Source organism: Emydura macquarii, unplaced genomic scaffold (genome assembly GCF_026122565.2).
Source record: "Emydura macquarii macquarii isolate MOO-44397 ecotype Brisbane River unplaced genomic scaffold, CSIRO-AGI_Emac_v2 contig_3671, whole genome shotgun sequence".
In the NCBI taxonomy this organism is placed as follows: domain Eukaryota; kingdom Metazoa; phylum Chordata; order Testudines; family Chelidae; genus Emydura; species Emydura macquarii.
In genome coordinates this window covers 6,304,543-6,331,298 of record NW_027133808.1, presented here as the reverse complement: position 1 = coordinate 6,331,298, position 26,756 = coordinate 6,304,543, and the positions used below count along the sequence as shown (strand labels likewise).

The 26,756-nt window shown below is 45.7% G+C and overlaps 2 protein-coding genes and 1 long non-coding RNA gene across 3 annotated transcripts in view; 2 read left to right on the top strand and 1 right to left on the bottom strand.

Annotated features, from left to right (window-relative positions):
• Positions 1-2,237, top strand: part of CLYBL (citramalyl-CoA lyase) — a 242,967-nt gene extending 240,730 nt beyond the window's left edge. Inside the window, exon 11 of the transcript XR_010917762.1 lies at positions 2,150-2,237. The gene's annotated coding sequence lies outside the window, so the exon portion shown is untranslated. The remainder of the gene's footprint in view (positions 1-2,149) is intronic.
• Positions 2,238-2,806: 569 nt separating this feature from the next.
• Positions 2,807-11,732, top strand: LOC137145847 (uncharacterized). Its single transcript, XR_010917763.1, has 2 exons — positions 2,807-2,896; positions 11,414-11,732. It is a non-coding gene; the product is annotated as an uncharacterized lncRNA (long non-coding RNA).
• Positions 11,733-18,725: 6,993 nt separating this feature from the next.
• On the bottom strand, positions 18,726-25,750 carry ZIC5 (Zic family member 5). The gene is made up of 2 exons (XM_067536827.1): positions 24,468-25,750; positions 18,726-19,171 (listed from the first exon to the last, which is right to left on the bottom strand). The coding sequence occupies exons 1-2, from the start codon at positions 25,723-25,725 to the stop codon at positions 18,726-18,728; spliced, it is 1,704 nt and encodes a 567-aa protein (XP_067392928.1). The 5' UTR covers positions 25,726-25,750.
• Positions 25,751-26,756: the final 1,006 nt, after the last annotated feature.

The following is a 26,756-nucleotide window of genomic DNA, read 5'->3' as shown; positions in this document are numbered from 1 at the left end:
TTCTGTAGTATTATGTTGTTGTATAGTAAGTATGCCAATCAAACTGTAATAGCAGCAAAATACCTAGGACTACAATGTTGCAATCTGGCTGCAATAATATCTACATACAGACAAGCTGCTTTTACTCTTCTACCAGCCTTAAAAAATATTCAATAACCTATGTAGGCCCTGTGAGGGAAAGAGGTAGGTCTTATTATCTCCATTTTACAGATGTGGAAAGTGAGGTTGGAGGGATTTGCCAGAAAGGCAATCAGTGTCAGAGCTGGGATTAGAATGTAGGGGTCCTAGCACTCAATTCCAGGCATAGACCTATAGACCCGGTCTCTCTGAATACTTATTTGATAGAAGGTTTTCATTTCCCTGATGTGGGCAGGAGTGAGAGGGAAATCTTCCAGCTTCTGCTAAGGGAATTATTTCCTTCGGAAAGAGCTCATTAAACATTCTTCCAATGCTGTGTGGTTCTGTCTTGAGGACACTGTTAGGATTAGCTGGGTTTAAAATTCCCACTATTGACTAAAAGCTAATGTCCCAAAGGGGTCTAACATAAGACATGCATTTTCAAGCAGGGAATAATATAGACTGTAAATAATCATCAGCAACATAAAGGATCAGATAGAAAGTGTGGACACAGAGCCTGTTAAATGGTCACATTCTGTTCTGGGGGGCACTCCTGTCGACCCATAATCAATGTACCTGCAGGGATGTAACCGAAAGCACACACAAGTCGATTATAAGAGCAACAAATGTTGCTCTTACATTGGACTTTCTCACCTTCTTCTCTCTTGCCAGCCACTCAGCTCCAGAACGTGGCAACCACTCTTGCTCTCATTTGACTTCACTGGGAGAAAGAATAGGCCCTGACATCTCAACCCCATTGCTATCTGTCCCTCCCCTGCCCTTCTGAAGACAGAGGCAATCTCTCTAGCAAGTGGACACAAAATCTGGTGTCTATATATAAAGGGAGGAGTAGGGAGGGTTTATCTTCCTTCTCTCTTTCCTGTACACAAGATGTCATTGCAGGTTATTTTCCCACTTTTGAGATCACTCAGTAATTCTCCTGAGTGGAAAATAATGTTATGGGGGTGATGAGGTTGACAACCTGTCCACAACTGATTCTTCCCCCATATCTCTTCAGCTGACTATGCCATTCCTTCAGCACTCTCTCCAATGTTGCAGAATAAAAAGGAGTGTCTCCTGATTGGCACAACAATACCTCTAAAGCACCAGGCCACCTGGATTGCCCCTTTCAGATGAAATGGCAGATAGTTATTGAAGATGTAACTCTGTGCTGCTTTTTCCTCTCAGGTCTGGAAGATTTCTGAGAGCATGACAGAAATATGAGATTGCAATTTGGCAACACAGACCTGTCCCTCAAATGTAGGAGGTCCATTTATAACCTCTGCACTGTAAAATATGCGGTTATGTAATCCTCGTATTCAAGCCAACATGACAGCAGTCAAATTTATTTCTGATTTAATAGTTCCCTGAATACTCTGTTTCTAGACCCATCCTAGTTAGGTGAGATCTTCGCCTGTCACCCTGTTTGCTGATTTAACACTGCCTCAGTTACTAACACCTGCTGGTGAGACAGCATATCTTGGCAAAGTAAAAATCACAAATCCTCAGGAGTCAATATCTGAATCTATATAGAGCGCATTCCTGATCATTAATGCACAGCACACCTTTGCTGGTCATTTAAAACATATTACTAGCCAAACAAGAGTTAATGTGTAGGTCTTAAATTTCACATATAGAGCTCCAAAGCTTTCAAATCGCTTAAAGAACAAAAGAATGATTATGCAGCACACTACAAAAATCTAATTTGAACATGTGTGTGTATGAATCAACTTTTTGTAGTCATATGTTTAAAACGACCAGTGAGGGTTATATACAATATATTTAGATATACATATATTTATATATTGAATTGTAGTCAGGAGTTTCTCACTTTCCATATGAATTCTTGCTCTTCTGTATCATACAAATAGCTTATGAAAAAGTATGTTCCTGTTTTAATCCTGTATTCTCAGCAAGCATTTCCCTACTTGTTATCTCTTCATAGCTTTATACACTTACACTATCCAGACGCCTTGATTAGTAAGTTGTATCCCTCAACAAAAATATCTTCTGATTTTTTTTTCCTTGCCAGATTCTGGGTTATTCAGAAACAAGAGTTTAAACAACAAAGGATTCTTTTCTAAATTCCTCTATGTGCAAAGTTTAGACAAGTCCACAGAGGCAGACCTGGACGGCAAACCCAGCGCGGACATTTGGGAAACGGATGAGGCTGTTGCCCTTGCAACAATCACAGATTTTCAGGAGCTCTTTAGCCAAGACTTTGTTCAGCAGCTTCTTTAAAGCTGCCGTCTTGATAAACACCCTGGTTCCCTGGACCTGCTAAATAGTATTGGCTTGAGGCACCCACCAGAAATCCGTATAAAGCCAGACATCCCAATCAGTAAATAATCGGTGAGTTTGGCTTGTGCTGATCAGCTTTGGTTTCCTGTGCAATAAACTGACAACATGAAGTGCAGGTGCCAGGGACATGGCCTTTCCCTGGATGTCCAGCTTTCTTTGCTGCCCCTGACCACCGTGGGCCCGTGGAATACAGCAAACAATAACGCCGTTCATTCTTCTCAGGTGAGAGTAGTTTGAGGGATTCTAAGTAGAAGAGAAAGGAGGGGATGTGATGCATCCTCCTGTATCAGGCAGGCAGAGCCTGATCACCAGGAAAGAGGCCATCAAGATCATGGAGGCCAGCCTTTAAAAAGGGGGAACACAACCAGCATCACTAAGGAAGCCTTAGCGCCGATAATCACGTGAGGATCTGCTGGCACTTTGAGAAGGGTGCAGGCCACCGCCAGCCCGCGGCGTGGAGGAGGCTTGGAAGGAGAAGGTTAGACTAACCCGGGCAGGGAGCATAATGGAAGATTGCGCGGGGCAGCTTAGAAAGCTCTGGCTTTTCTCCCACACTCTGGGTGCCCAATGTCGGGTGATTAGACAAGCTGCCGTCCTGGGTGTTCATGCCACTATGTCACTTATACCCCAAAGCTGGGTAATTAGACTGTCATCGATGTGTGCCTCCATTTCCTCTCCAGATGCCTTCTCTTACACCCAATTGTACTGATGTTAGGGGCAGCTAATTTCCTGCAAAATACAAGAGAGTCAGGCTGGAGGGGAGGGGGTGAGACAGAGTCCTCTCCTGTCACCTGTCCGTGGCCTACACAGCCGAGCAGAGGATTAAGCTAATGAACTATTGTTAATTAATTAATTAATCGCTTGATTGATATGCTCCGCCTCTCCCGTCCTTGCCTTCAGGCCACACGGAACGGGGAGGCCTTCTCACTAGTGTGGGGAAAACTGAGCAAAACCTTTGGGCGAGGCTGCTGCCCCTATTCAGGTCGATGGGCGTGTTGCCTGAGTAAGGAGTGCAAGGCGTGGCCCTTGATTTTCGGGAGCTCAAAGCCCGATTCTCTTGCGGAAAGCGCGAAGTGTCTTCTAGCGTGGCTCTGCAGAGTTGGCTCTTGTGGCCATCCTGCCTGGCGGGGTGTGCTGAGAAAGGAGCCTTGGCATGAAAGGGTGTGTTTGCGCCTCGACCTTCCCCAGTGCCGCCAGGGCCTCGTGCAGCTGAAGACAATGAACAGCTGGGCACCAGTGAACGTGCCTGTACGGCCGGCTCAGGTGCGGGTCGGGGGGAAGAGAGCCGTGTTCTAGTTTGGTCATTGTTTTCTCGCTTTCTTTCGCTCCCGAATCCACTCCTTTTCTCCAAGCTTCTGCCTTTGCTTGAAGATGGCTTTCAAATAAAATGGCCTGTTCTTTGTTAACCCAGATCAAAGCAAGGCACGTTATAAAACACTGACTTCTTCCGCAATTGTGTGAGAAAGGGACGAGAGAGATGCCTTGCCTTGAACGGTGGAGTAATAAAGCTAACTCTGAAGAACACCCAATTCCTCTATCTCCTTTTAAATAGCCCTTCCCCCCCCCCCCGCCCCAGCGCTCTTTCTGTCGGCATTTGCTGTGCCCTTCACGGACCCAACATCCATAGGGTCCACCGATGGGGATATTGATGAATGCCAACCTTGATTCGTTATGGGAAATCGCCGCGGATTTTACTTCGCTAACGAACATGATCCTGAGGATATTTGTGTTATGTCCGACGATTCTGCTCATCATAAACATGGGGGTGGGTGTGTGCATGGCGGGGGAAGGTTTAAGAGGTGCCCTCACAAATAGACACTTTGGGGAAGAATATTAAACAAGCCCGTAGCAGGGGAAAATCTCTTGTCCAGGCGATGGTTTGGGGTGGGGGGTCGAAAACGAAACACCGTTTAAGTAAGTTGCATAGCTAACAAATGCTGCTAAATCCTTAGATCTCCAGCTGATTAATGTCTCCAGATTCCTTGGACATAGCTCCAATATTTAGTTACCCCCTTAGCAACTTGACTGGGTTTTCACTTTCATTTTTAAAATACCTTCTTAGGGGTTTTTTGGGTGATATTAATAGCTTTCCGTTTAAAGTCATATTCATGTTAGGTTCCATCAATGTATCCCTAAAACTTCACCTGTGAACTCTGTCTGCCAGGCTGGTATCCATGGGAACGTGGTTCATTGTCAAGTACACTGAATTTAAGTGTCAAATAATACAGGGACAGTACTAACGATCAATGAAGGTTAGATTCAGTGGCAGAACCGATAATTGGTTACATTGCTCCAACCTCTGCAGGATATAACAAACGGCAAACGCATCTGGCATCTGAACATTGCCAACTAGAGAACAGAAATGTAAGTGCTGACAGAGTAAATGGAAAAAGCAGGGCTCGGTAATATCCTTCTGCAGCTTGTTCCGTGCTCGAACCAGGGAGATGGAGTAGCATAAAATAGTCACAGATCCCCGGTGAACGGATGATGGACAGTTGCGAGAGAGACTTTTTCTGTGGCAGGGAAGGGGAAACAAACTCCAAGGGCTGTCCCTAGAAATTAAGGTCCGTTGGCAGTGCTGTTTAAAACACCAGCTGGGGCTCTTTCCTGGCTCCCCACCAGAAAACTTTAACTCCGAAGAGTTGGTTTAGTTTAATACTCCCCTAGCACCGCTAAAAGAAATCCCTCTCGAGGGGCAGGAATTATTTTGTATTAAAGACGGTACCCTTGAGCCTGCCCATACTTCTCCGGGCCGGGTGCATGATTTTAAAAGAGAAGTTTTACGTCACCTCCGAGAGCCTGTCTTTTTGTGGGCTTCAACTATTCCTTAATTAGCTGCTGTCTCCTAAGGGGAAGGAATGCCGGCTTGGGTTTCACTTTACTCCTGCCAGGTCCGTTTGTTCCCTTTCGCCTTTAATCACTAAGCAGGGAACTGCTCAGCCGCTGTTGTAAAATATTACCCACCATAACACAACTTTCCAATATTGCTTCTCCTGAGGAAGGGAAAGAGAGATTTGCGGTAGCCTTTTCTTGGAGAAAACGAATGTCAGCGAGTTTTTTTCCAGCCCGCTTGGCATGGGATACACCCTTTCTTGTGGGTTCATACAGATGAAAGAGTACGCTCTGGGGTGGTGAAATGCCCAGTAAATAGATATTAACTCCACGGAAGCGATTTGCTCCTGGTTTTACTGGAGTTGACTTCAGAGACTTTAGACTAGTTTGTTCGCAAGGGAGCAGACTCCTCACACTTCAATTCAGCAGAGATGTGGGGTACACCGTGAGAAAATAAACCGAACAAGGAGACATGGAGACATGTCCGAAAAGACGAGAGGTTCCTTTTTCGACTTGCATTCAATCCTGGCCATGTTTCATAACGTGTTTATAACGGCGTCTTTGGAGGGGGAAGGGAAAACCCGCTAGCAATAAATGCAGCTGATGTACCAAAACCGTTGTGTTTTTACTCGTCGAGCTGCCACCTCTTTGGGAGACACCGTTAAAAACGAATTTGTTAGTAAAGGGTCATTGAGTTGTTTTCAACCCCTTCATGCTGCCTGTGGAATCCGAAACACAATTCGGTCTACAAAGCACAAAAGCAATATAAAAATACAGCTCCGTCCTACGGGATGGGGGGAAAGGGGGGGGGCGCCCTTCTGGCGAACGCTTCTACCATAAAACCTAATATTGACTGTAAAACAAATCGGTGCTTTGAAACGCCTTGAGCCCAGCGTTTTAATAAAACCCGCACGGCACGTGCATCGCCTGCTTTTGAGAACGGTGTTAGTGTGTTAGCGGTTGCACGGAAAAGAGTTAGACATTATTTCGGATGATGGACATGAATCCATACACGGAGCCAAGGGCGTGTTTGAATGCGCCCAACAAATTAAGAAAGTGTTAGATTCTGCCTTGCTTTGGTTTTTGTACTAGTGCTGGGACCCTATAGTTCAGTCCACCTACGGAATTGGATACACTGAATTCCTGGCTTGGAGCCAGACGTCTTTTCTTTCCAGGCGCTGTAAAATGTCATATTTTCCGTTTATTCTCCAGCAAATAAGACCAACATAAAGTCTATTATCTCAACGGAAATTGTTTGGAAACACTAACGCTGAACTCATTTGCATCGTCGTTCACACGTGGGGGGGGGGGGGGAAACAGCAGAAGGCCCCAGGAAGAGGAATAAGTTGAAGTTTTTGCAACTTCCACTGTTAGAAAGATAACTGTGAAAACTGGCAGCATTCGGAAAGGTCAACTCCATAGCCTAGCCTCGCCCAGCAGTGTAGTAATACTTCTGCAACCGGACACGTTAAGCGGAAGGTGAAAGTGCAGGTAGCAGATCCTACAGGGCAATTCTGGTTGGGCCTTCTTGGTTGTTCTACCTCACCTTTGTCAGCCAGACAAAAATAGCCTTTTCTTGCCAATCTGAAAGGTTTAGTCCCTGCAAACTCCCTTTCACTGAAAGTCGCCTTGCACATTTGAATGAAACTGTTTGGAGAAAGCTTTGCCAAATATTCAGTATCTATTTTGTCATCTAAAATACTTGGTCTGCTTTGGTAATAGGTCTGGCGTTTAAACAGAGCCCGCTAAAATGCATTTTAATTGTAAGCTGTCTGTTTTCCTCCTTCAAGAGCTATCCAGCAAAATGAGCTTTAGTTTCCTGAAAACGAGCCCCTCTCTGTCTGCAGCAGTGCTCCTTCCTTGTTCACACCGCATTCTCTCACCCCTCCATATTACCCTTACGAAAAGAATAGCTCGGGCTGGCAGTCGTTGTGATATTGAACAAGTAAATTATGTTTGCATAATCACTTCCATTCCAGAATTGCATTGCTCGGATTTGTAACCAAGGGTTTCGACAAGAAGAGGTTTCAGGTGAGGCTTTTCCCTGGGGTAACCATTTATTAAAATAAAAACAAAATGTAACTATTAGGCTCCTCTGATTCTTTTAAAATAGGTTGGAACACATGTGCAAAGTGAAACATGCAAGCCACGTTTTGGCTACTCTCAAAGCACCATGATTTTTTTTTCCCCTTCAAAAGGGGAACATTTTAATCAAAAAGGATGTGAAGCTACTCAGATGCTGACGTCTATACAGCTACCAAACGGCATTCTCTTCCCCCCCCCCCTTTTTTTTCATATATCCTATTTTCTGTTTTATTTTGTAAATAACCGAATAACGCTATTCCAAATATTCCAGCTTATCAATGTGTGTCTTTGGTTTTTAAAATCGATTGATTTGCACGTGGTGAAATAATTTAAAATATTCCCCTAGATTTGGAATACTTTCTGGGTGTGTGCAGTTCTATAATGTTTTTATTTTTAACATGACTATTGTATTTTTATTTCAAATATTTGCTTTCCTAATAAATAATGACGTAACCATACTTGATCAAATGCGGCTTTTCTTACTCCGATCCCTTTAAATTCAGCTCTACCTTGAGGAAGGCGAGTAGGAATTGATTTTCGTATACGGAAGGGCACAGATTTTGTTACTGTGCACTGAAGTGATCACAAAGTCCCTTAATGCAGGCGGAACTATGAAACAGAGTTTGATCAGGGCAAAAGTCTGGAAAAGAAGTGTTCGGGTTGCATATTTATAAAGCGGTTAGATACACGTCTGTCATGTATGAAATGCAACCAAAGAAATGTTTGAACATCCATCTCTTCGTCAGTCTAGGCTTTAAAAACCATCAGGTCAGACAGTAAAGATAATGAACATTACATCATATTTCAGTGATTGAAAAAGGGGACCTTTTTTTTTTATTGCAGTGTTTTAAGAAGGTCAAAGTCTCATTAACCCTGTCGATTTTAAGTAGCTAAGGGCTGGACTCCTCAGCCTGGGAAAAAAAAAGTATGTGTAAAGATTAATAGTTTAAATATGGTCAGCACCTGAAGATGGGCCCTGGGATTCCCAGAGTGTGGCTAATAAAAGGCGTCCCCTCGAGACGCTAGCTACACATATATGTGCTATCTGCCCGGCTTTGAAATGTTTTGTATCTGATCTTTCATAAATTAATATTTCTCATTGGGGGTGGACCTGCCTTTGAGGCGAGAGTCTCCTGATTTATTATTGTTTTCAGGAACGCTCCTTTTCACCTCACCCCGAAGGTGGGTGGGTTCTTTTCTGAGCCGCTCAATCTATTTCGAAAATAACTTCAGTATAACAAAAATCAATACGGCTTTTACGAGTCAGTGACACGTTGGTGGCACCTGAGTTATTTGCTGTTTGCTGTGACCCCGCCTCCGTCCATATACACCCCTAGCACCTCCATACCTCCTCGTTACCACACTGAAGTGGTCTCGAATGGTTTCTCTCTTTGTGAGCGCCCCGGAAAGATGTGCTACAGAGGACCAGGGGAAGGGGTGTTGTTATTGCATGGAGCATGGTTTAGCGGGTTATATAGATATGTTCCTTTAAAACGTGCCACAAAGCGAAAGGTGAAAACGTGAGGATCCGTGTTTGATCCAGCCTTCCCAGCCACGCCACTCCGGCTGATCTTTCAGAAGGCGTGCGAATTCTGCACGTTAGCCTCCCGGCTCGCCAAGGAGTGTCTGCACCCACAAACACATTCACTTCGGCACGGCTAGACAAACCGACAGCCACAGCCACACAGCGATGGCAACGACACACATGCCCAGGCTTAGTGTGAAGCCCCAGTGCCAAAAAACACAGGCGTCCAGCCAGCCAGATGCCTGCAAAGACACTCACCTCACACATGTAAAAACACATGCCGCTACATGCACACCTCTAGCCAGAGAAATACAACACACACGCGCCACACAGACAGCCACACATGTGCAATGATCGCAGCCTTCCTAATCCCTCCCTGTCTCCACCACTCCTCTCTACACAACAGCCTGCCGCCCTTTTCGGTTCCCTCCCATCCTGGAGGAGTTGGAAGTTGAACTTTGATTCACTGGGAAAGTTTCTCCTGTTCCAGGAGGCAGGCGCGTCCCGTTTAACACAAGACAAGCCGGTCCTGGGGGGTTGGAGGGGTGTCTTTCTTATTTTTTTTTCCTCCGAGGGTACATCGGAAACAGAATCGCCTCCTGAAGATACTCTTGAGACCTACTTTCATTCTGGGGGGGTGTTAGCTGTCCCCCACGAGAGGAAGCGGAACTGACCCATGGGAACCAGTTCACAGCAATCTCTCCAGCCGACAAGATTTTTGTTTTGCTTTATTTTGCTTTCACCTCTTTTGTCCCCCTCCCCTCTTGCCAGTCCAGTCCTGCTCAGTCCCGTCCCCCCCGCACACACACACACACAGCTTCCTGTGCTGAAGTGAAAGCACCATTTTGCCTCTTGCACACAGCTGTCTCCTCCGTTGCTCGCGTTTATTACACGCACACACAGAGCCCCTGACTCTGGCCAGTCGATTTGCAGCTGTAATGCTTCTTTCATGCTCCTCGAGACCCCTGTCCGCTCCCTTTTGTCCTGGATTTTGGTGACCCATATCCTTCTCACCCCTTCTCTTTGTTCCCCCTCTTTTCCCTTTCCCCTCCGTTTCCCTCTCTCCACCTCTCTATCCTCCCCCATTGCTTCCTCTATTCCTTCCCCCCTTCCTCTTCTCCCCTACCCCTCTCCTGCCCCAGCCCGAGCTGCAGTCCCGGCAGAAAGAAGGGGACAGGGACCCGCACGCTCCTGCCCACACCCCGGGCTCCCAGCCTGGCTGGGGGGGGTAGGCTGGGGGGGGGGGCAATAGCCTCCTCGCCTGCGCCTTGTTTGTTTTCCTTGCCCCCCCCCCCCCCGAACTCTAGATTAAGACGCAAAGATTACACTTTTATTGTGACGGCCGAATAATACCAGGAGTCAACACACCCAGCAAACAAAAGTGCTTGTAGTACACGGCCAACCCCGCTGGGAACGGGGCTGCGGTCTGCTGCAAAAATCAAGCTCTTCAGTGCTAATTACAAATAAATGATGATGTGCTCACTAAGTAATTGATTTAATGAAGTTCCTATGAAACTATTAAAACCGGGGAGAGGTCAGGCTGGAGACGCCCCAGAGCGCCCATTGTGGGCTGTTTAACTCCGCCAATCTCCTCGGAAAGACATCGGGGCTAATAGGTGAAGTCACAGCTGTTTCAGGCTGACTTCTGGAGCACCAGGGCTCGCCCCCCAAACTTCCCACCCCGCCGGCCGGCCCCCTTGGAGGAAGCGCTGAGAGTGACACCGGAGAACTGGCGGAGCCCTTCCACTGCGGGCCGCGGGCCCCTTTGGCGGCTAGCTCCTTCCCCAAGCCTCCCAGCACATCCCACCCGCCCAGTCCCCTCAGTCCGGCCAGGCAATGCTGCTGTGTACTCACTCAAACCTCCAGCCCTGCCGGCTCGCCACTGGGTGCGTCCCAAAGATCTCCCGAGTCTAACCAAAGCGGGGGCAGCCGAGCCCTGGACTTGTCTCTACTACCACAAGTCGACTGTAATTTCCCCCCACTTCTTCAAGAAACTTAAGCTAGTTTGCCAGGTAGGGTGCTTGGACGATTTTGGCAAGGTGCCTGGAATGGGAATGTGTGCCCATTTTCACTGGAAGGGCTTTCTTTTTGAAAGGCCACTCGGAGCTCTTAAAGGGGTGAGCCGCTGCTTGTGGGGAAGGAGAAGAGGAGGGAGGGAAACAGAAATTAAAAAAAAAAAAAGTTACCAGCGGTTTTATTTTAAGACCCACGTTTGGCTTTTCCCGCCTGCTACTCTGGCGGGACAGAAGGGGCTTGCCCGACTAGCACTGTTTGCCTTCTCTCTCGCTCTCTCTTTTTTTTTTTTTTTTAACCACCACGTTTGCGAAGTTGGTTTTGAAGGGGAGCCCTGGCCTCTGTCTGTGATCCTACCTGTAGTTTTGATTTTGGTCTAAGGCTGTCCTACCTCTCGCCCTCCGCGCGGCACAAAGCCCCTCCAGTGCCCCTTTCTCTTAACGATCAATATCTAGCTCCTTTGTGGGTGTGAAAACGAGAGGGAGAGAGGAAGGGAGAAACGTCCTTGAGGGCTAACAGGATCTGTTTGTATTTGTTTAGCACCCAGGCGATGCCCCAGAAAGGAAGGGCTGATTGGCATGTCCCTTTCATCCTCTGGAGTGCTTACTGCAACAAGGGATCAAACCCTGCACTTCGCCCTTTTCTGGCTGGACACTTTATATGCTACAGTCCTCTGCCTGCCGCCACAGATGTACACGATAGTTTATATCTGGATCATCCACCTCTGTCTTCGGATTTACACTGGATATTTGTAGACTTGTGTGTGGGATCAGGCTAGTTTACACTGAACTGACAGCTCCTTTCCTTCAGGTTTTTATAGGGTGCCTCCTAGAAATGATCGTTTCTTGTATTTTCTGATGCCCCCCACTGTTCCCCGACACTCCCTGGGAAGCTGGTGGTGGGATTTCTTCTTATCTAAAACAAGATGGCACGCAGTGCTGGGGGGGGAATAACGCTTTTGCTGTTTGTGCGCAACTTATTCCACACAATGCCCATTTCCCTTCGAGCTGGTGATGCTCCCACGCAATGCTGCTGTCTGCAGCTTTCCCTCGGAAAATCGCCCGCCGTCTCCTCTGTTTTCCGAGCCGAGGCGCGAGTTGCCTGCAGGACTGGACCGACACGTGGCGGGCTGGGCTAGCTAGAACACCAACTCGCTTCGCACAGTCTTTCCTAGTTCTTTTCATTAGTTGGGGAGGGGGTTTTGTTGGGGGGGGGGGCCCGTGATTTGAAACAAACGCAGCCCGCATGTCTCCTGTTTGCCAAACACGCTCTGGAGAATGTGCAAACACAGCCATTCACGGCGCCGTTTGCTGCCATTTGAATGCAGCTCAGCACCTCGCCCCATCCAGCCCTCCTTTCCCGCCCTCCTATTCCTCTAACACCCGTTGATTGCTATATTCCCGGGCTCTTTAATGTACGAGACGGGTTTCTCTCCAGCGTCCAACTCAGAAGTGACACATGCCCGGCTAAACCAACGGGTGAGGGGAGCTCTGGGCTATTGACAAGACTCCTGCGACCAGACAAAGCCGGGCTGCGGTGGATCAGGCGCAGCCTTAATTAACAGCGTCTTAAATAGCCGAGCAGGCGCTGGCCTCAAAGTCGAAGAAAGACTGGAAGGCTCCGTGCCCCTCGCCAAGCTCTTTTTCCCCCTGGTGTCATTCAATATTTAGTGCGCGGGGGCGCGCAATGCTACTACTGGTGCTCCTTTCTCAGCGAGCCCATTCTTTTTCCACGGTGCCCCTGGCCAAGGCGAGCCCTTCAGGCAGAGCAAACCCAAATGTTTGTTGTGGGGGATGACTTCGAACTCGTGCTGAACACAGGCACTTTCAAGGCAGGGTAACAGGCGCAGCCTCCAAAGCAAACAGCGGAGTGCTCGGGACAGCGCCCAGCACAAAAAGCACATTGTGTGCGGGACTTTTCCTTTTCTCTGCGGCTAGGTGGGCGCCGGGGGGAGGGTGAACACCACGAAGCCATTTTACTTGTGAACTATTGTTTCGGAGTTATGCCATGTGCTCAAAGGGAGAGAAGGGGAGCTTGTTTCCAGGCTCCTAAGACAAACGAGTTGCCTTTCATTCAACTACCCCAGCGCGCCTTGAAAACGAGCTTTAAATGTCACCTCCACGTTTTTAATGGACACGGGGCTTCAGGGGCGACCCTTCCAAGTGCCTTCATAATAAACGACCCTTATTAAAGATGGCTCTGCCTGGGAAACTCGCTTGGCAGGGGGAAAAATAGGGGGTCGGGGTGAGGCGCGGAGCTAGGAGTTCAGTTCCTCCTGCTGCCCCCGTGGGCTGAAGAGAAAGCGCTGTCCCAGGCTGCGGGGGTGTGTTTTGTGGAGGGAGGGGTCTGGTGAATGCGGGGGGGGGGGAGAGAGCTGTAATACAACCTCCCTTCCCTCCCCCATCCCAACCCCCCAAAACAGCGGAGTGAAAGGTTGGGGTGTTTTCCTCCTGACTTCTTTTTGTCCTGAGGAGAGTGGCGTCTGCAAGTCTGCGCTGGGAAGTTACTGATTTGCAGGCTGCATGTTAAGGCAGCCGATGTAAGTAATTTCTCCGGGCATCCCGGCAAAGGAGAACAAATCGTTGACAAAGGCGAGCCCTTTCAATTCAGCAGCGTCGTTAGGGCAACCCAAAAGTATTCCTCCTATAATAAGTTCCACTTCAAAGGATTTCTCATTCAACGGTGACTGCTTCGCACTTTTATTAAGTCCGGGCTTTTTCACTGGGAGGAATCATCTGTTTGGTTATTTTTCATCGTGTTTATTTTTCACCATTCACACAGTACTTGTATTAAATAAACAAAGAACAATCGCTCTGCACATAAAAGTGCTGGGGGGGGGGGGGGAGGAAGAAGAGCTGGAGATGGCGCTTGCTTTCCATTTGTTTGTTTGTTTATTTGTTTGAGTTGGCCGGGATTGGGGGGGGGGGAGGGGGCCCAAAAAAGAGTGGGCTGCGAGCCAAAAATATGAGCGGTTCTGATGAAGTGAAAATTGACTGAACTAACACGGCATGAAACTAAAGGTCAATGCAACTGTATCTTAATAGAGTGTCTCGAATCGCGGTGGCCCGCTCTGAATGCAGCCTGCTTCGGCTGTCCGCATTGCCATAGCAATCCAACGCGCTCCGTCTTGCTGGACCATAAAAGCAGGAGTTTGAATTTCAAAGAACCTGCTTTTGAACTTCTCCCTGCCTGATTAGGCACTTGCGTCGGGTGTGAATATGTGGCTGTTAAGTGTGTGTGTTTATGCCATGCACTTGTGGTGTGTGTGTGTGTGTGTGTGTGTGTGTGTGTAAAGCGCTCAGACATTGCGGTAACGGGGCGTGTAAGAAGCTAGGTGGACAGCTAGGAAGAGGTGAGTTTGGCATGGGTCCCAATGTGTGTGGAAGTGATAAGAGGATCGCGTGGATGAGCAGGATTGTAGCAGTGTGTGTGTGTGTTGACATATGGGTGTGTTTCCTGGCGCACTCTCTCGCCAGCTTTCGAGGGTTTAGCCTGGAAGTGCCTAAAGTATTTTCCTTGAGACAATGGCAGGCCACGTTTCCAAGTGTGTTTACAAGGGCTTGTTTGAAATAGCTCTGTGTACACACCGTGCAAAGAAAGCAGTGGCTAGTCCTCCCCTGGAAAAACGCAATTTCCTGCCACCAAACTGCATGTGGGTGTGGTGACAGTGACACACATGTACACTCGCACGGGAGTCAATCCATAGCTCGGTGCCAGTACCGCTGCTCTGATGTACAGGGTTCTTTGAGGCACCCACCCCTGTCATGTCTTGAAATGTAATTTCCCACACTCAAGGATTTTCGAACTCGGTTAAAGTTTAGTATGACTGCTTTACCCCTAAAAAAGGCGAACAAGCCCTGCAAAATATAATGTGTGGAGAAATGTCTCCCTCTTCTTTAGATGATTTAAACAGTGTTTGTTAGAACAAGTTTTGCCTAGAAAAGATGAAGTCTTTGATGATGGCCAACTTAGTGTCAATAAGTGGCTTTCTTTGAGACATATTCAGATGGGAACGTCTTGCTTGCCAATTGCCATAGAAATCTTAACACACCGTGAAGATTGTCCAAGCGCCAAACCTTCCGTTCTGGGCTAAATTACTTTGAAGTGGCGCAGGACGCGCACTGGTCAATTTTAACTCTATAGACTGGACAGAGAACACTAGGAATGGGAGATTGTGCGGTTTAAAGCAGAAAATAAGAAGGGGAAACTTGTTTTATACTCTCTATACAAGGTTCTGCTCATTGTCAGATAGCTTTTATCTATTATATTTCCCATGAATGATTCATGTCTTGGTGGCTTTGTGTTGCCCTCCTTTTCACAAGAAACTTCATTAGAGAGCTATAAGTTTTCCCATTGATTGGAGCGCTCATTTATGAGTGTTTTTCTGCTTCGTATGTTGGTTATTGTCATTCCGCCTGAAACAACTCTTTGCAACCTGTTTCACCTTTACCACGTTTAACAAAACTGACTTAAAAAAAACACTATAACCTTTTGGTGAAACTGTTATTGACATTTTGACCAGTCATTTTTCAAGTATTGGGACATCACATTAAAAATTCCTCCGCTAGTTTTAAATAAATAAATACATAAAAACAGAAAAAGCTTCAATAATACTTATGTACAGATATAATAGTTTTATCTAGTTCCCCCTCCCCCCATAGTAGCTTTCGCTCGGTTTTCATTCTCTGCACAGAAACTCACTGATATATTTTATACAGTTTGCGAGAAGTTTCTTTGAAGTGTCCTTGAATATTGTAATATTATATAATATATACATATATTAAATATAATGTTTAATATGATTCTATATAATGTTATGAGATCATGTATATATTCCAGAATAACTTGTTGTAATGCAATTTTTATCGTAGGATAGCTAATAAGGAAACCAGTCGATGCTCTCTGCATGTATTATTTGTCACAAGTGCCAGAAATGTCCAGCAAGTTATAACAAAATAAATATTAGTATTTTTAATTACTGGAATGGTCAATATTGTTATTTTGATTAGCTGTCATTGCAGAAAAGAGATGTGACATAGTGTATAGAGTATATAACCTGTCTATCTATCTATCTATCTATCTATATCCTGTCTCTGCACGTAAATATATTGATAGAATGTCTCATTGTTTCATCATTAGGAGACAAATCCTGTAATTCTTCTCGCTTTATTCAAGCGATTAGCCCGGTTGACTTCAATGGGAAACTACTCACGAGAGTAAAGATAGCCGAAATAGATGGTGAAGAATGGATGTATACAGTTAAAAACGTACCAGTATATACACGTATTTGTAGACTGAAAATCAACTCTAAATAACAAAAATAAACATTCTTTACTGATATTTTTGCTGGAAATAATCACAGTATCTCACATGAGGAAGAAAAATATCCTCACCATTTATCTATTTTTCACTGGTGTGATATGACCTGAGATACAAAAGTATCTCTCTATCTATCTATCTACAGACTGTCTGTGTATGTATGTGTTTGGTCTCTGGCTATCTCTCAACTGTCAGTAAAGCACATGCAATACATAGAAAGAATATTTTTATTTATTTGCTTGATGATCATTCTTGCTTTCTTATGGTGGGTTTACAGAGACGAAGGGCGTTTTTATTGAGGAGGTATCATGTGTCATAAAATTTATGGGCAAGTGTGTGACCTTATTGTGGCATAGTACATAAAAATAGTAGTATATCCCTCAGTTTCATATTTTAAAACCCCTGTAATGTAGTAATGTATAGTGCAATCTATTGTTGAAAATTTGTATAAATTAATCAATTCATTATAAATCAGTAAGAAAATTATTTCTAAAAAGATTATATTACATAAATTATCCTTAAAAAGTCCATACCTTAATTTATTATTTTCTATTTATTTTAATGGGCTTTGAAAGTGAAAAAAGCAAATAAAATAAACTTTAAAAAATTATTTTCTATTCAAGTTTTCTTGTTGTTTTTAAAGAATGTTTGTATCTTTCAATTCATCATAACAATATGAAGACAACGTTTAAAGGCTTCCAGAGTGACAGCACCATGCACTGTACTAATAATATAATATCTCTATAAACTATATATATCATCACCAACACACTGCACAGAAGACATGCAGGAAGAGCTTGTTTTCACATTACATTGTTCATTCAAGTCAGCTGAAAAATATAATGATTTTTTTTAACAAACCACGGAATCATAAACAACAATCTATCACCAAAATTAATAATAGAATTCTTTGGTGTGTTCTGTACTCTTCCAGAAAAGGATGATGTCCGAAAATAAATTAATTCAACTGTACAAAATAATAGCAGTCACATACAAGTTATTAACAATGACAAGACAACATCAACCAGTCACAGCACACAAAACAAATTTCTACAAACCCTGGGGGAGGACAGGCTACCAGTTTACGTATTCGGGGCCTCTGAGGATAAATTAGTGCTATTTAGTTTATTTGTATGATGTTTATGATGGACTAACATTTTGCATGTGAAATGTGTCGTACCAACCGCAAATAAATTGACTAAGAGTTATCGTCATAGTTCCCTGACCTTTTTCTTTAATAGCTTGACAGCTATGCCAAAGGTCATGCACTCATCAGTTTTTTTGCGCTAACTACAAACCTTTTAAATTTTAATATTTATGACCATTGTTTTCCTCTTTTAATGTAACTGACCACTATGCATGGCCATTTGAAGATTGCATTGGTTGGGGGCGGGAAATACATACAACCATGGTTTCAGATGTTGAAAAAAATAAAGCATTTTCAAACTTGTATCCACAATAGTATAAAAAGAGATTGATCGTCTAAAATATTAGCTTTCACAACAGTATCACAGCTTCTCATATTCGAAGATTTTGAAGTAATAATGGCTCTGATGTCCAAAGCACTTTTGACCTCACAACACACTCTACTACACACATGGTCTGGACATAGTAAGATGCAGGAACTTCTCTTTTAAACAAACTTTGCAAAAGGGATCCGAATTCACTTTTGAATTTTGTGTGCTTTTTTAAAAAAAATAAAATCACAGTAAAATCACAGTTGTCAGATAGCAGCGGTTTTCTTTTATTCTCCGTTTTTGTCTCAGGACTCATAATGATAGAAAATCCTGGAGAAATGCTGCATCTTTTTTTCTTTTCTTTTAAAAAAAAAAAAAACAGTTTTCACATTGTGTACAGCTAAGGGATAAGGTATAAAATATCGGATATGAGTGAAACCTAAGACTCAGAATAAAAAACAAAAATTACAAAATATCTGAACTGAAAAAGGAAAAACCTCCACCATTTTTAAAATGTGTAACCAGTCCACGATTTGTTGGAAATTCAGCAGGTCGTGGTGGCTTACAATCAAGAGGCCATTGCGGAATTGGGGCCTACTCAGGCTGTTAAGAAGCCCCCAGAATGGTATCTAAAGTATTTAAGAGCCACACCAGGAAATGGAGTGATTGCCTATCAACTCGCAGGCTACATAATCAACATTCTTCCTCTCTCTCTCTCTCTTTTTTAGAACTATTGCCTTGGCATTGGCAATGTAGCATCTTGATGAACTGATCTGTCCATTGAGCTCCTTGGCATCTTCCCCATACCTGCAAACATGCAACTTGGTTCACTGAGATAGTCCAGCTTGGTATTTTCATTTATTATTAATGTCTTTTTATAAAATGGTCCAAGTGTCTTAATTAAATTAGTTATGTGTATAAACACCATAGGGTTTTATATACTGAATAAATAGCGGCGATTCAACTTGATGGCAATTCTATGCCATCCATTTATTTCAGGCTTTGTGTCATTACAGTTTAGGAGAATGGTCCAAGTACTCCCAGGTCAGAAACTTGTTTTTGTTGTTGTTTTTCTTCTAGTGGATAGTTCTTGTATCAGAGTTTCTATAAACCTCTTCATCTTCAGATTCAGAGGTTGTTACATTGCTGGAAGGTGTATGAAGGTTATTAGAAGCCCCACTGGCCTGACAGACGTACCACTCATTGAGGTTGGTGACCTGAGGGGAAAGATTGGCAGAGCGACCCCTGGCTGAGTCCTGGGCAGGGGACAAGGGAGCACCTAGAGGGGTACCTGCAGATTGATAACCGTGAGATCCAGGGGTAGGAGAAAGTGGTGGAGACTTGCAGTGTATCTTCATGTGTTTTCTTAAAGAGCTGGGATGCGTGTAAGATTTATCACAGCCTCTGACTTTGCAGTAATATGGCTTATCGCTCGTGTGGACGTGGGAGTGTTTCTTTCTGTCACTGCTATTGGCAAACTTCCTGTCGCAGCCATCAAATTCGCATTTAAAAGGCTTCTCTCCTACAATTGAAAACATTAATAATTATCTTCTGGGGGGGAGAAATCCCAAATCGTGGCCATTTAAATTTCAGGTCAGAGCTACGGTTAGTTTAAACACAAACAACACCAACACTGAGTGGAACATTTCACAGCTCTTATAAAACACGGTCCCCATGGAAAAATTCACTGCAAATCGTTTCTGTACTTGTCATGAGGAGACTCATGATATGGTTGGGAAATAAGGTTATACCTTCCTGAGAGTTCAAACTGCATTGATTTTCAAATGACTCAGCCAGAGCCATGAAGTGTCCACTTTTTCATGCACAAAATTCTCTTGCAAATGAAAAATGTAAATGATGTGTTTAACAAACAAAACTACCCCCATCAATACATTTGTCATCTAGGGGTGGCTTTGTCTATAGACTGGCACATCTCCTCCTAATCCTTTCACAATAGTTTATAGTATAGGGAGACTCTTTAGTTTTCAGAAATAAAAATAACACCTGTTTAAGCACATGACCATAACGTTGGGATTTTTGCAGGCCATACTTTAAAGATAGAACAATATTCATCAACCTTTATTCACAACCTGCACGTTAGTGAGAATAATATACTGTAATAGCAATAGACAGTAATAATGACAACAGTGGACTGCTATTACGGTATCTATTTACCTGAGGCTAATTTGTGTCTAAAAATCTATAGCAAATCTATTTTAATAGCTTTACGCATTGCTTAACAGTTAAAGTGGTTGTGAAAATCAGCCTCAGGCCTTTTTGTCTAGCATACCTTTAAGTTACACCGGGTCCTGTAATACAATACTTTGGTTCATGTGTATTTTGTTACACATAGCTGTGCTCCAGATAAACTCTTTCCCATAGTTCTTGAATCGGGGGTGTGTAAATGTTTATTATTGAGATAACAGGGAAAATGTGCCATATAATTTTATTACAGATGGAATATAATTTAGAAGAGTAACTATTCTTCTCTGTCATACTGCACGTGAGTCTGATATATCTGAAATGCGTAACAGGACTATTTCATACAGTTATTTAAAATGCTGACGTTTTATGCCATATTATGTCTGATGCATAGTTTAATATATATTTGTTTTACATTTTCAAAAATAACAATGTATTCTTGCCCCCGCAATGGAAGCACTTGGAGTTTTATTGATCAAATCCTTCTTAGTTAGTACTTTTTGTATAATTATATAATCTTACAATAAAATATTAATTGAAAACAAGGAAGCAAACTTTTGATAATTTTCTAATCTTTTTTGCTAATGCTAGTCAAACATTTCTTTCTATATTCTACTTCCAAATCAAGCTTCTCAGTTTGAAATCGTTCAAGTGTATTTGCGTTTAGTTACAACTATCAGCAAATGTCTAGCTCTACACAAAACACGCACTATTATCTTCCTCCTCCCCCAGAAATGATGTTGATTAAGAAAACCAATCTGGTACTTTTTAAATGCAGTTTTGTATACACGTAAACGCCCGCGCATTCATACATCCCACTGAAAAAGATCTCACAATACACATGAGGTCACTTTTATCTGTTCATTTTATCTGAAATATAGAGAATCTATTAGCAAATTTCGCTACATCTATATCGTTTTACACAAATATTAGGTTTACATAGCCTATTGTAATTTGTACCCCGGACGTTCTTAAGAAAAGCTATTCGACAGATAAACTGATTTGTACTATTTGCATCAGATACAGGAATTGTTATTAAAAAATGGTTCCATCAGTATTTCATAAAGAAAATAGTTCTTTCAGGGATACCTAGATTGCAGTGATCAAATTTCACAAAATTAGAAGCAAGAAAGATCCTGAGGTATATTTGGTACTCTGACGAAGACTTTACGTCAGAGTTTAACCATTTGCAGATTGCTGCAGTTTAACATTGCTAGCTGAAAAGGATTTGAAGATACACAAATGCATCTTTGCAAAGTTCTTCCCGTGGACAATAACACAGTTGTGGAAACATTTCTTTCTTTATTGCCAAACAGTGATAATGCTAAACACTTTCCCGTTGAGGGTCCACTTTGAAGCCATTAACATTATGAAGCAAACATCTTCGGGGAATCAATAAAATATTTTGTTTGAGATAATGGGTTAGTTGCACTCTACAATGTTAAGCTCTTGGACCGAAATAGTTTAGGATCTTATTGTCCAGTGCAGCTTAAGAAAGGAAAAAATTAACAATTCGAACGATAGATTTCTCCTGTCTGGGGGTCTATAAGAAACGCACAAAATCCACTCATAATGAAACATAAAATGACTGTGGTTATTTTAAACAATGATACTAAAAATAAATCGTTTGTAAATCCTTAGCGCACTTTGAGACTGCACATTGTTGAATTAGAGCTAAGTGGTCAAACACAAGGCTACGGTAATTATTTGATCTTTTGATTTGACTTTCAGAAGCTTTGAGTCTTTAAAAGAATAGTAAATATATCTTCTGTGCAGATCTGTGTGCGCGCGTTACGGGATGGTCCTGGCAAAGAGAAGCCGGGCCTGCGTGCCCTACACACAACCCCTTCCTCCTTCCCTGGGCCGGGCTGTCATCAGACTGGAGGCAAGATTTTCTTTCGCGGCGGCAGCCCAGAAGGAGCAGCCTGTGCTGTTGCATCCTCCTGCTTCCGTTCCCCAAGGCTGCTGCTCTGCAATGGCCTCCCCGATGGCCTGTGTGGATGTGTGTCAGTGTGTCTCTGATAGCGGTATGTGTGTCAGTTTCACTCTCGCTCTCTGCCGCGGTTCGGTCTGCGCCAGTATCTGAGCTTCCCGCACGCGCTCCCGATCTCCGTAGCTGTGTGTGGGGCTCGGTTTCTCTCCGTATCTCTACGTGTTTTCTGTGTACGTGTATTTACATCGATCTCTCCTTGGGTTGTGTCTTCCTGTGTAAGTGTATTTTAGCATATATCTGTGGGTATCTATCTCGGTGTGTCTTTGTATCTGTGTATATTTATTTACAGCTGTGTGCGACTCTGTATCTCTCTAGCTATATTTGTCTCGCTGTGTGTCTTTGTACGTATTTACTTATGGACGTGTCTGAGAGCGGCTGCACCTCATTGTGTGTATCTTTGTAGACTGGAGTGCACGGATCAGTGATCGTACGTGTCTCCCACTCTGCGTGTATGTCTCCGTAAGTTTCTGTAGCCGCGTAGCTGCCTTTGGATGCCTCCGCTTTGCATTGGAGGCCACTAGCCAGAGAAGCTGCCAGAGCTAAGGCCCAGCCGCCTCTTTTTCCAGCCGTGGTCCGCTCCCCCATCAGCTGCGGACCTTCATCCTGGGGCTCGCCAACAGCGCAAGGGAGAGCTGACACCGAAAATCGGCCCTTGCTTTGTAAACAGGGCGCTCGAGTGGGAATTAAACCCAGTGGAACGCATTTAACAGGGAGAGCCGGTCCTGGTAGCAGCGACGAAGTTTAAGTCCCCAAACTCTATGTTTCTAGTGGCGATGTATTTTTGTGCACTGTCAAATGCTACCATAGCTGCTTCCAGACAGGAAAAGTTGAGAGAGCAGCGGTAGCAAAGGGAAATGCGCCTTCCGAGTCATAAATCTGAGCTCTCTTTTAATTGTAAAAGGGGAAACGTGCTCTTCTGTGGTCGCCCTTTGTTGCTGTTTAGGGCTTCTTTTTACAAAGATAAATGAATAAACCTGCTCCGCTCTGCCTCCCCGATCGCATTCAAACCTTCCGCTCCCTGGACTGGGCGTACGAAAACGCTCCCAAGTTGCAACTAATATTTTTAGAATTTGGCAGATTTCCCTTTTTTTTTTTTTTTTTTACTATTCCGGGCCACCCCCGCCGCCTTTCACTGTGGCCCGGACAAGGAGCTAGTGGGGCTTGGTACGTGTCGTGTTTAAGTTTTGTTTTCCAAACCATCGAGACAGATGGATACAGATACATTACAAAAACCTGGTAGGGAAACAGGGATGTTCGGAAATGCCTCCAGCATTTAACTCTGTCCCCAATGCCATTAACAAAAAACTGTCAGTCTGTCTGCCTGCAGGAGCAGTCCTTCCTGGCTCTGAGCTGGGAGGGCTGGGTGCCTGTCCTCATCTCTCTGCGCATACATCTGGGTTCTTGTCTGACATATTTTGTAGATAAAATCTATAATCCTTTCCTCCATGGGCCATTTGGCTTTACAGTTAAACAACTCGTTGCACGTTGTCCGCTTTTCTCTTCACAGCAACACACAATAAATCAAGAAAGCAATTATGTAAACTCCATTTCCTTAAGTATCCTCCAAGGGATAATATTTGTCTACAACTATAAATCCCAGCTTCGTTCATTTTCATCCGAGTTTTTAACCGAAACCGAAATGTCTCTTTATAAACCAGAAACAAGCCCGTAAACAAAACCCTAGTGAGGGACCCCGTCTGACTGGGGATTTCCCTACAAATTAAGGGTGTCCTCCCCACATTGAACTTTTACCTTTTCTTAAAAGCGCAAGTTGAGCTGTGCAGAGGTGGAGGCTGCTTTGAAGTTTCCTCCTCAAAACTACACTTAAAAAAAACCTTCCTTACTCGCGCGCGCCCGCACGCACACACACACACACACACACACACCCCAACAACGAAACCACACTAACTATTAATCGTATTGGAACCTTTCAATGATACGCATTTAACCAGGGGAACTCCTTATAGCTCAAGTCTTTTCACCGCCCACAGCAAACACATTTGCTTAGTTTAAAGAGGAACTGCGCCCCCCTGAGCCCCCACACCCCCACTTCCAGTGAAACGCTGCCTGGGACAATCCTCTCATGTGTCCTTCGGTTAAAACCCTGCCTTGGATAAGCTCCCACCCCACCCCACGCCTCCCTCCAGAAGCGCAGAAATGTAAACACCACCCGGTATTTTTGCTGGGGTGGGGTTTGGTCTGCAGTGGGAGATGCCCTCTCCTCATATGCCACCAGGGAAAGCGGGGCCTGGCGACACGGACCTGGGTCTTCTCCTCCACTTTCCTGGTGTGCTGCTTTCCAGGTCCCGCCTAATTTAATAGATCTAGGTGTTTATCGATTTGAATGTGTGCTGAAGGTTTAGGATTGGGGTGTGCGTGTGTGTGTGTGTGTGTGTGTGCGCGTGTGTGTGCGAGAGAGAGACGGTGTGTGTCTGTGTGTGTGTGTGCGCGCGCGCGCCCTGTGTGCTACTACTGAATTACTTATTCATGAAAAAGTCACATGTGTGAATGGCCGTGTGATGATGATGAGAGGAGGAGGAGGAGGAGGAACCCCCCCCCCCCAAACACACACACACAGAGAAGAAGCGAGCGAGGGAGGCCGAGGGAGCGGGGAAATACCCACCTGTATGAGTGCGCTTGTGAATCTTGAGGTTCTCGGAGCGGGCGAACACCTTGCCGCAGCCCGGGAAGGGGCAGGGGAACGGCTTCTCCCCGGTGTGCACGCGGATGTGGTTGATGAGTTTGTATTTGGCTTTGAAAGGTTTGCCTTCCCGGAGACACTCCTCCCAGTAGCACACGTGGCTGCTCTGCTCCGGGCCGCCGACGTGCTCCACGGTGACATGGTTCACCAGCTCGTGCATGGTGCTGAAGGTTTTCGAGCAGGCCTTCTGGGCGCTGCTGGCCGGCGGCGGCGGCGGCGGCGGCGGCTGCTCCTGCTCGATCCACTTGCAGATGAGCTCCTGCTTGATGGGCTGCCGCATGTACCGGAGGAAGGCCGCCGCCGCCGCCCCGGGGTGGTGAGGGGCAGGCGGGTGCCCGTGGCTGGCCGCGGCCGCCGCCGCCGCCGCCAGGTTGACGCTCAAGCCCAGGGAGCCGTAGCCGTGCAGCGAGGAGGCGGCCCCGTAGGGCGCCTCCGAGCGGTGGGCGCCGAAGGGCTCGGCCCGGCCGTACAGCTCCGCGGCCGCCAGCCCCAGGCGCATCTGGCCGTTCAGCGGGTGGTGGCCGCCGGGGGCGGGCTGCTCGTGCAGCGCCGGGAAGACGGGGTGGGCGGCGGCGCCGTCCGACGGGCCGTAGGTGCCGGCGGCGGAGATGAACACGCCGTGGGGGTGCGGGTGCGGGTGGGGGGAGCTGGCCGCGGGGTGCTGCTCCCCCAGGCCTCCGTGCATGGCCGGCAGCTCCCTCCGCAGGATGAAGTCCCTGGCGCTGCTGGTGCCGGCGCTGCTGGCGGCGAAGCCCGGGTGGGGAGCAGGGTGAGCCGCGCCGGCCGGGTAGCTGCTGAGCGCGGCGGCGCTCTGGGCGGCTGGCGAGGCAAAGGCGGCCGCTGTCTGCGCCTCGGGATGCGCCGCGAGAGGCTGCGAGGGGCTGAGTTTGAGGACGCTCGCTTGGGCCATGTGCTCGGGTCCGAATGGAGTGAGGGCCGCGCCAGGGTCACTCCCCATCTCCCCGGGGTGGAGGTGAGCGGCGGGGTGGGAGTGGACGTGATGGCTCCCCAGCCCCGGGAAGCCTGTCATATTCTGATGAGGATGGGGCTGAGCCGCTGCCAAATCCGCTAATCTCAGTGTCGGGTTCCTCTTGCTCAAAGGGGGCTCCATAACTACACAATCCAGCCCATCTACGCTCACTGTTGTTATTTTTTTCCCTCTGCCCGCCTTCAAAAACATGTATATATTAAGCGGCTCTTTAACTTCTTTTGTCTCTGCTCCTAACTCCGCTTATTCCTTTCCCCACTCTGTCCTCCAGCGATTGGCAGAGCGCTCACCACATTTGAGAGGCACAGTGGGAACTAGAGTTTGGAAATGGCACCGGTGGGATTGGAGGGAGCCGAGTGATTGGCAGAGGCCAGGGCAGCGCGATTGGCTCCCTTTCAGGCCGGCGGCGCCGCGGGGACCCGCCCTCGCGCGCTCGCCTCCCCTTGTTCCTTTCCCAAAGTTGGGCTGGCCGAAAGTTAGCGCCGAACCTGGGAGTGCCCTGCCCGCCGAGTGCCGAAGCCAAACGTCTCATGCCGGTTACTCGCCTTGTAGAAATAAGGCCCTGGGATCAAACGCGCTCTCACACACACTCACTCAGTCACGGGACACTGGGCTTCCCAGCCATTCTGGGAAAGAGATTTTTACAACTTAAAAAAAAAAAAAAAAAAAACCCAAAAACCAACCCACACACACAAAACCCTGGCTGGCTCATTCTGCTCCATCAGCAATGCGCCTCTGTGTTTATTTTCAGGCTGCAGGCATTTTTACTCGTGTGTTCTTCATTTCAGAACAACTCTGCCAACTGGAACAGTTATTCAGGCAACTGTTTAAAGAAGCCAAGCATTCATTGAATAGGAGATTGTTAAATTCCGCGAAAATAATGTCTTGATGCAGCACTGGAAAACAAAACCGACACTCTACGTACTGATTACAGAATAAAGCGCATTATTTAAGGCAATAACAGCAGAAGCAATAAATATTAAAACTGTTATTTCTTTCATTACAAAATAATAGAAAAGGCATGTTGGAAGTTTTGGAAGGGTCTGCTAACCCTGTGTTCTCAAGCTTTAGTCATTCCAGATACAGAGATAGAGAACACTTACTACAGATACAGAGATAGAGAACACACAATTAGGCAAAAAACTGCTCTCTGTGTCTCTCAGGTAAAGTGGCTGGAACGATTCAAGCGGATCTGAGACTCTTTTCACTTAAGTATGTCACAA

Coding starts and splice junctions, on each gene's coding strand:
- ZIC5 (XM_067536827.1), bottom strand. CDS start 25,725: ATGTTTTTGAAGGCGGGCAGAGGGAAAAAAATAACAACAGTGAGCGTA. Junction 19,172..24,467: donor TCACAAGCGCACTCATACAG/GTGGGTATTTCC, acceptor TTTCAATTGTAG/GAGAGAAGCCTTTTAAATGC.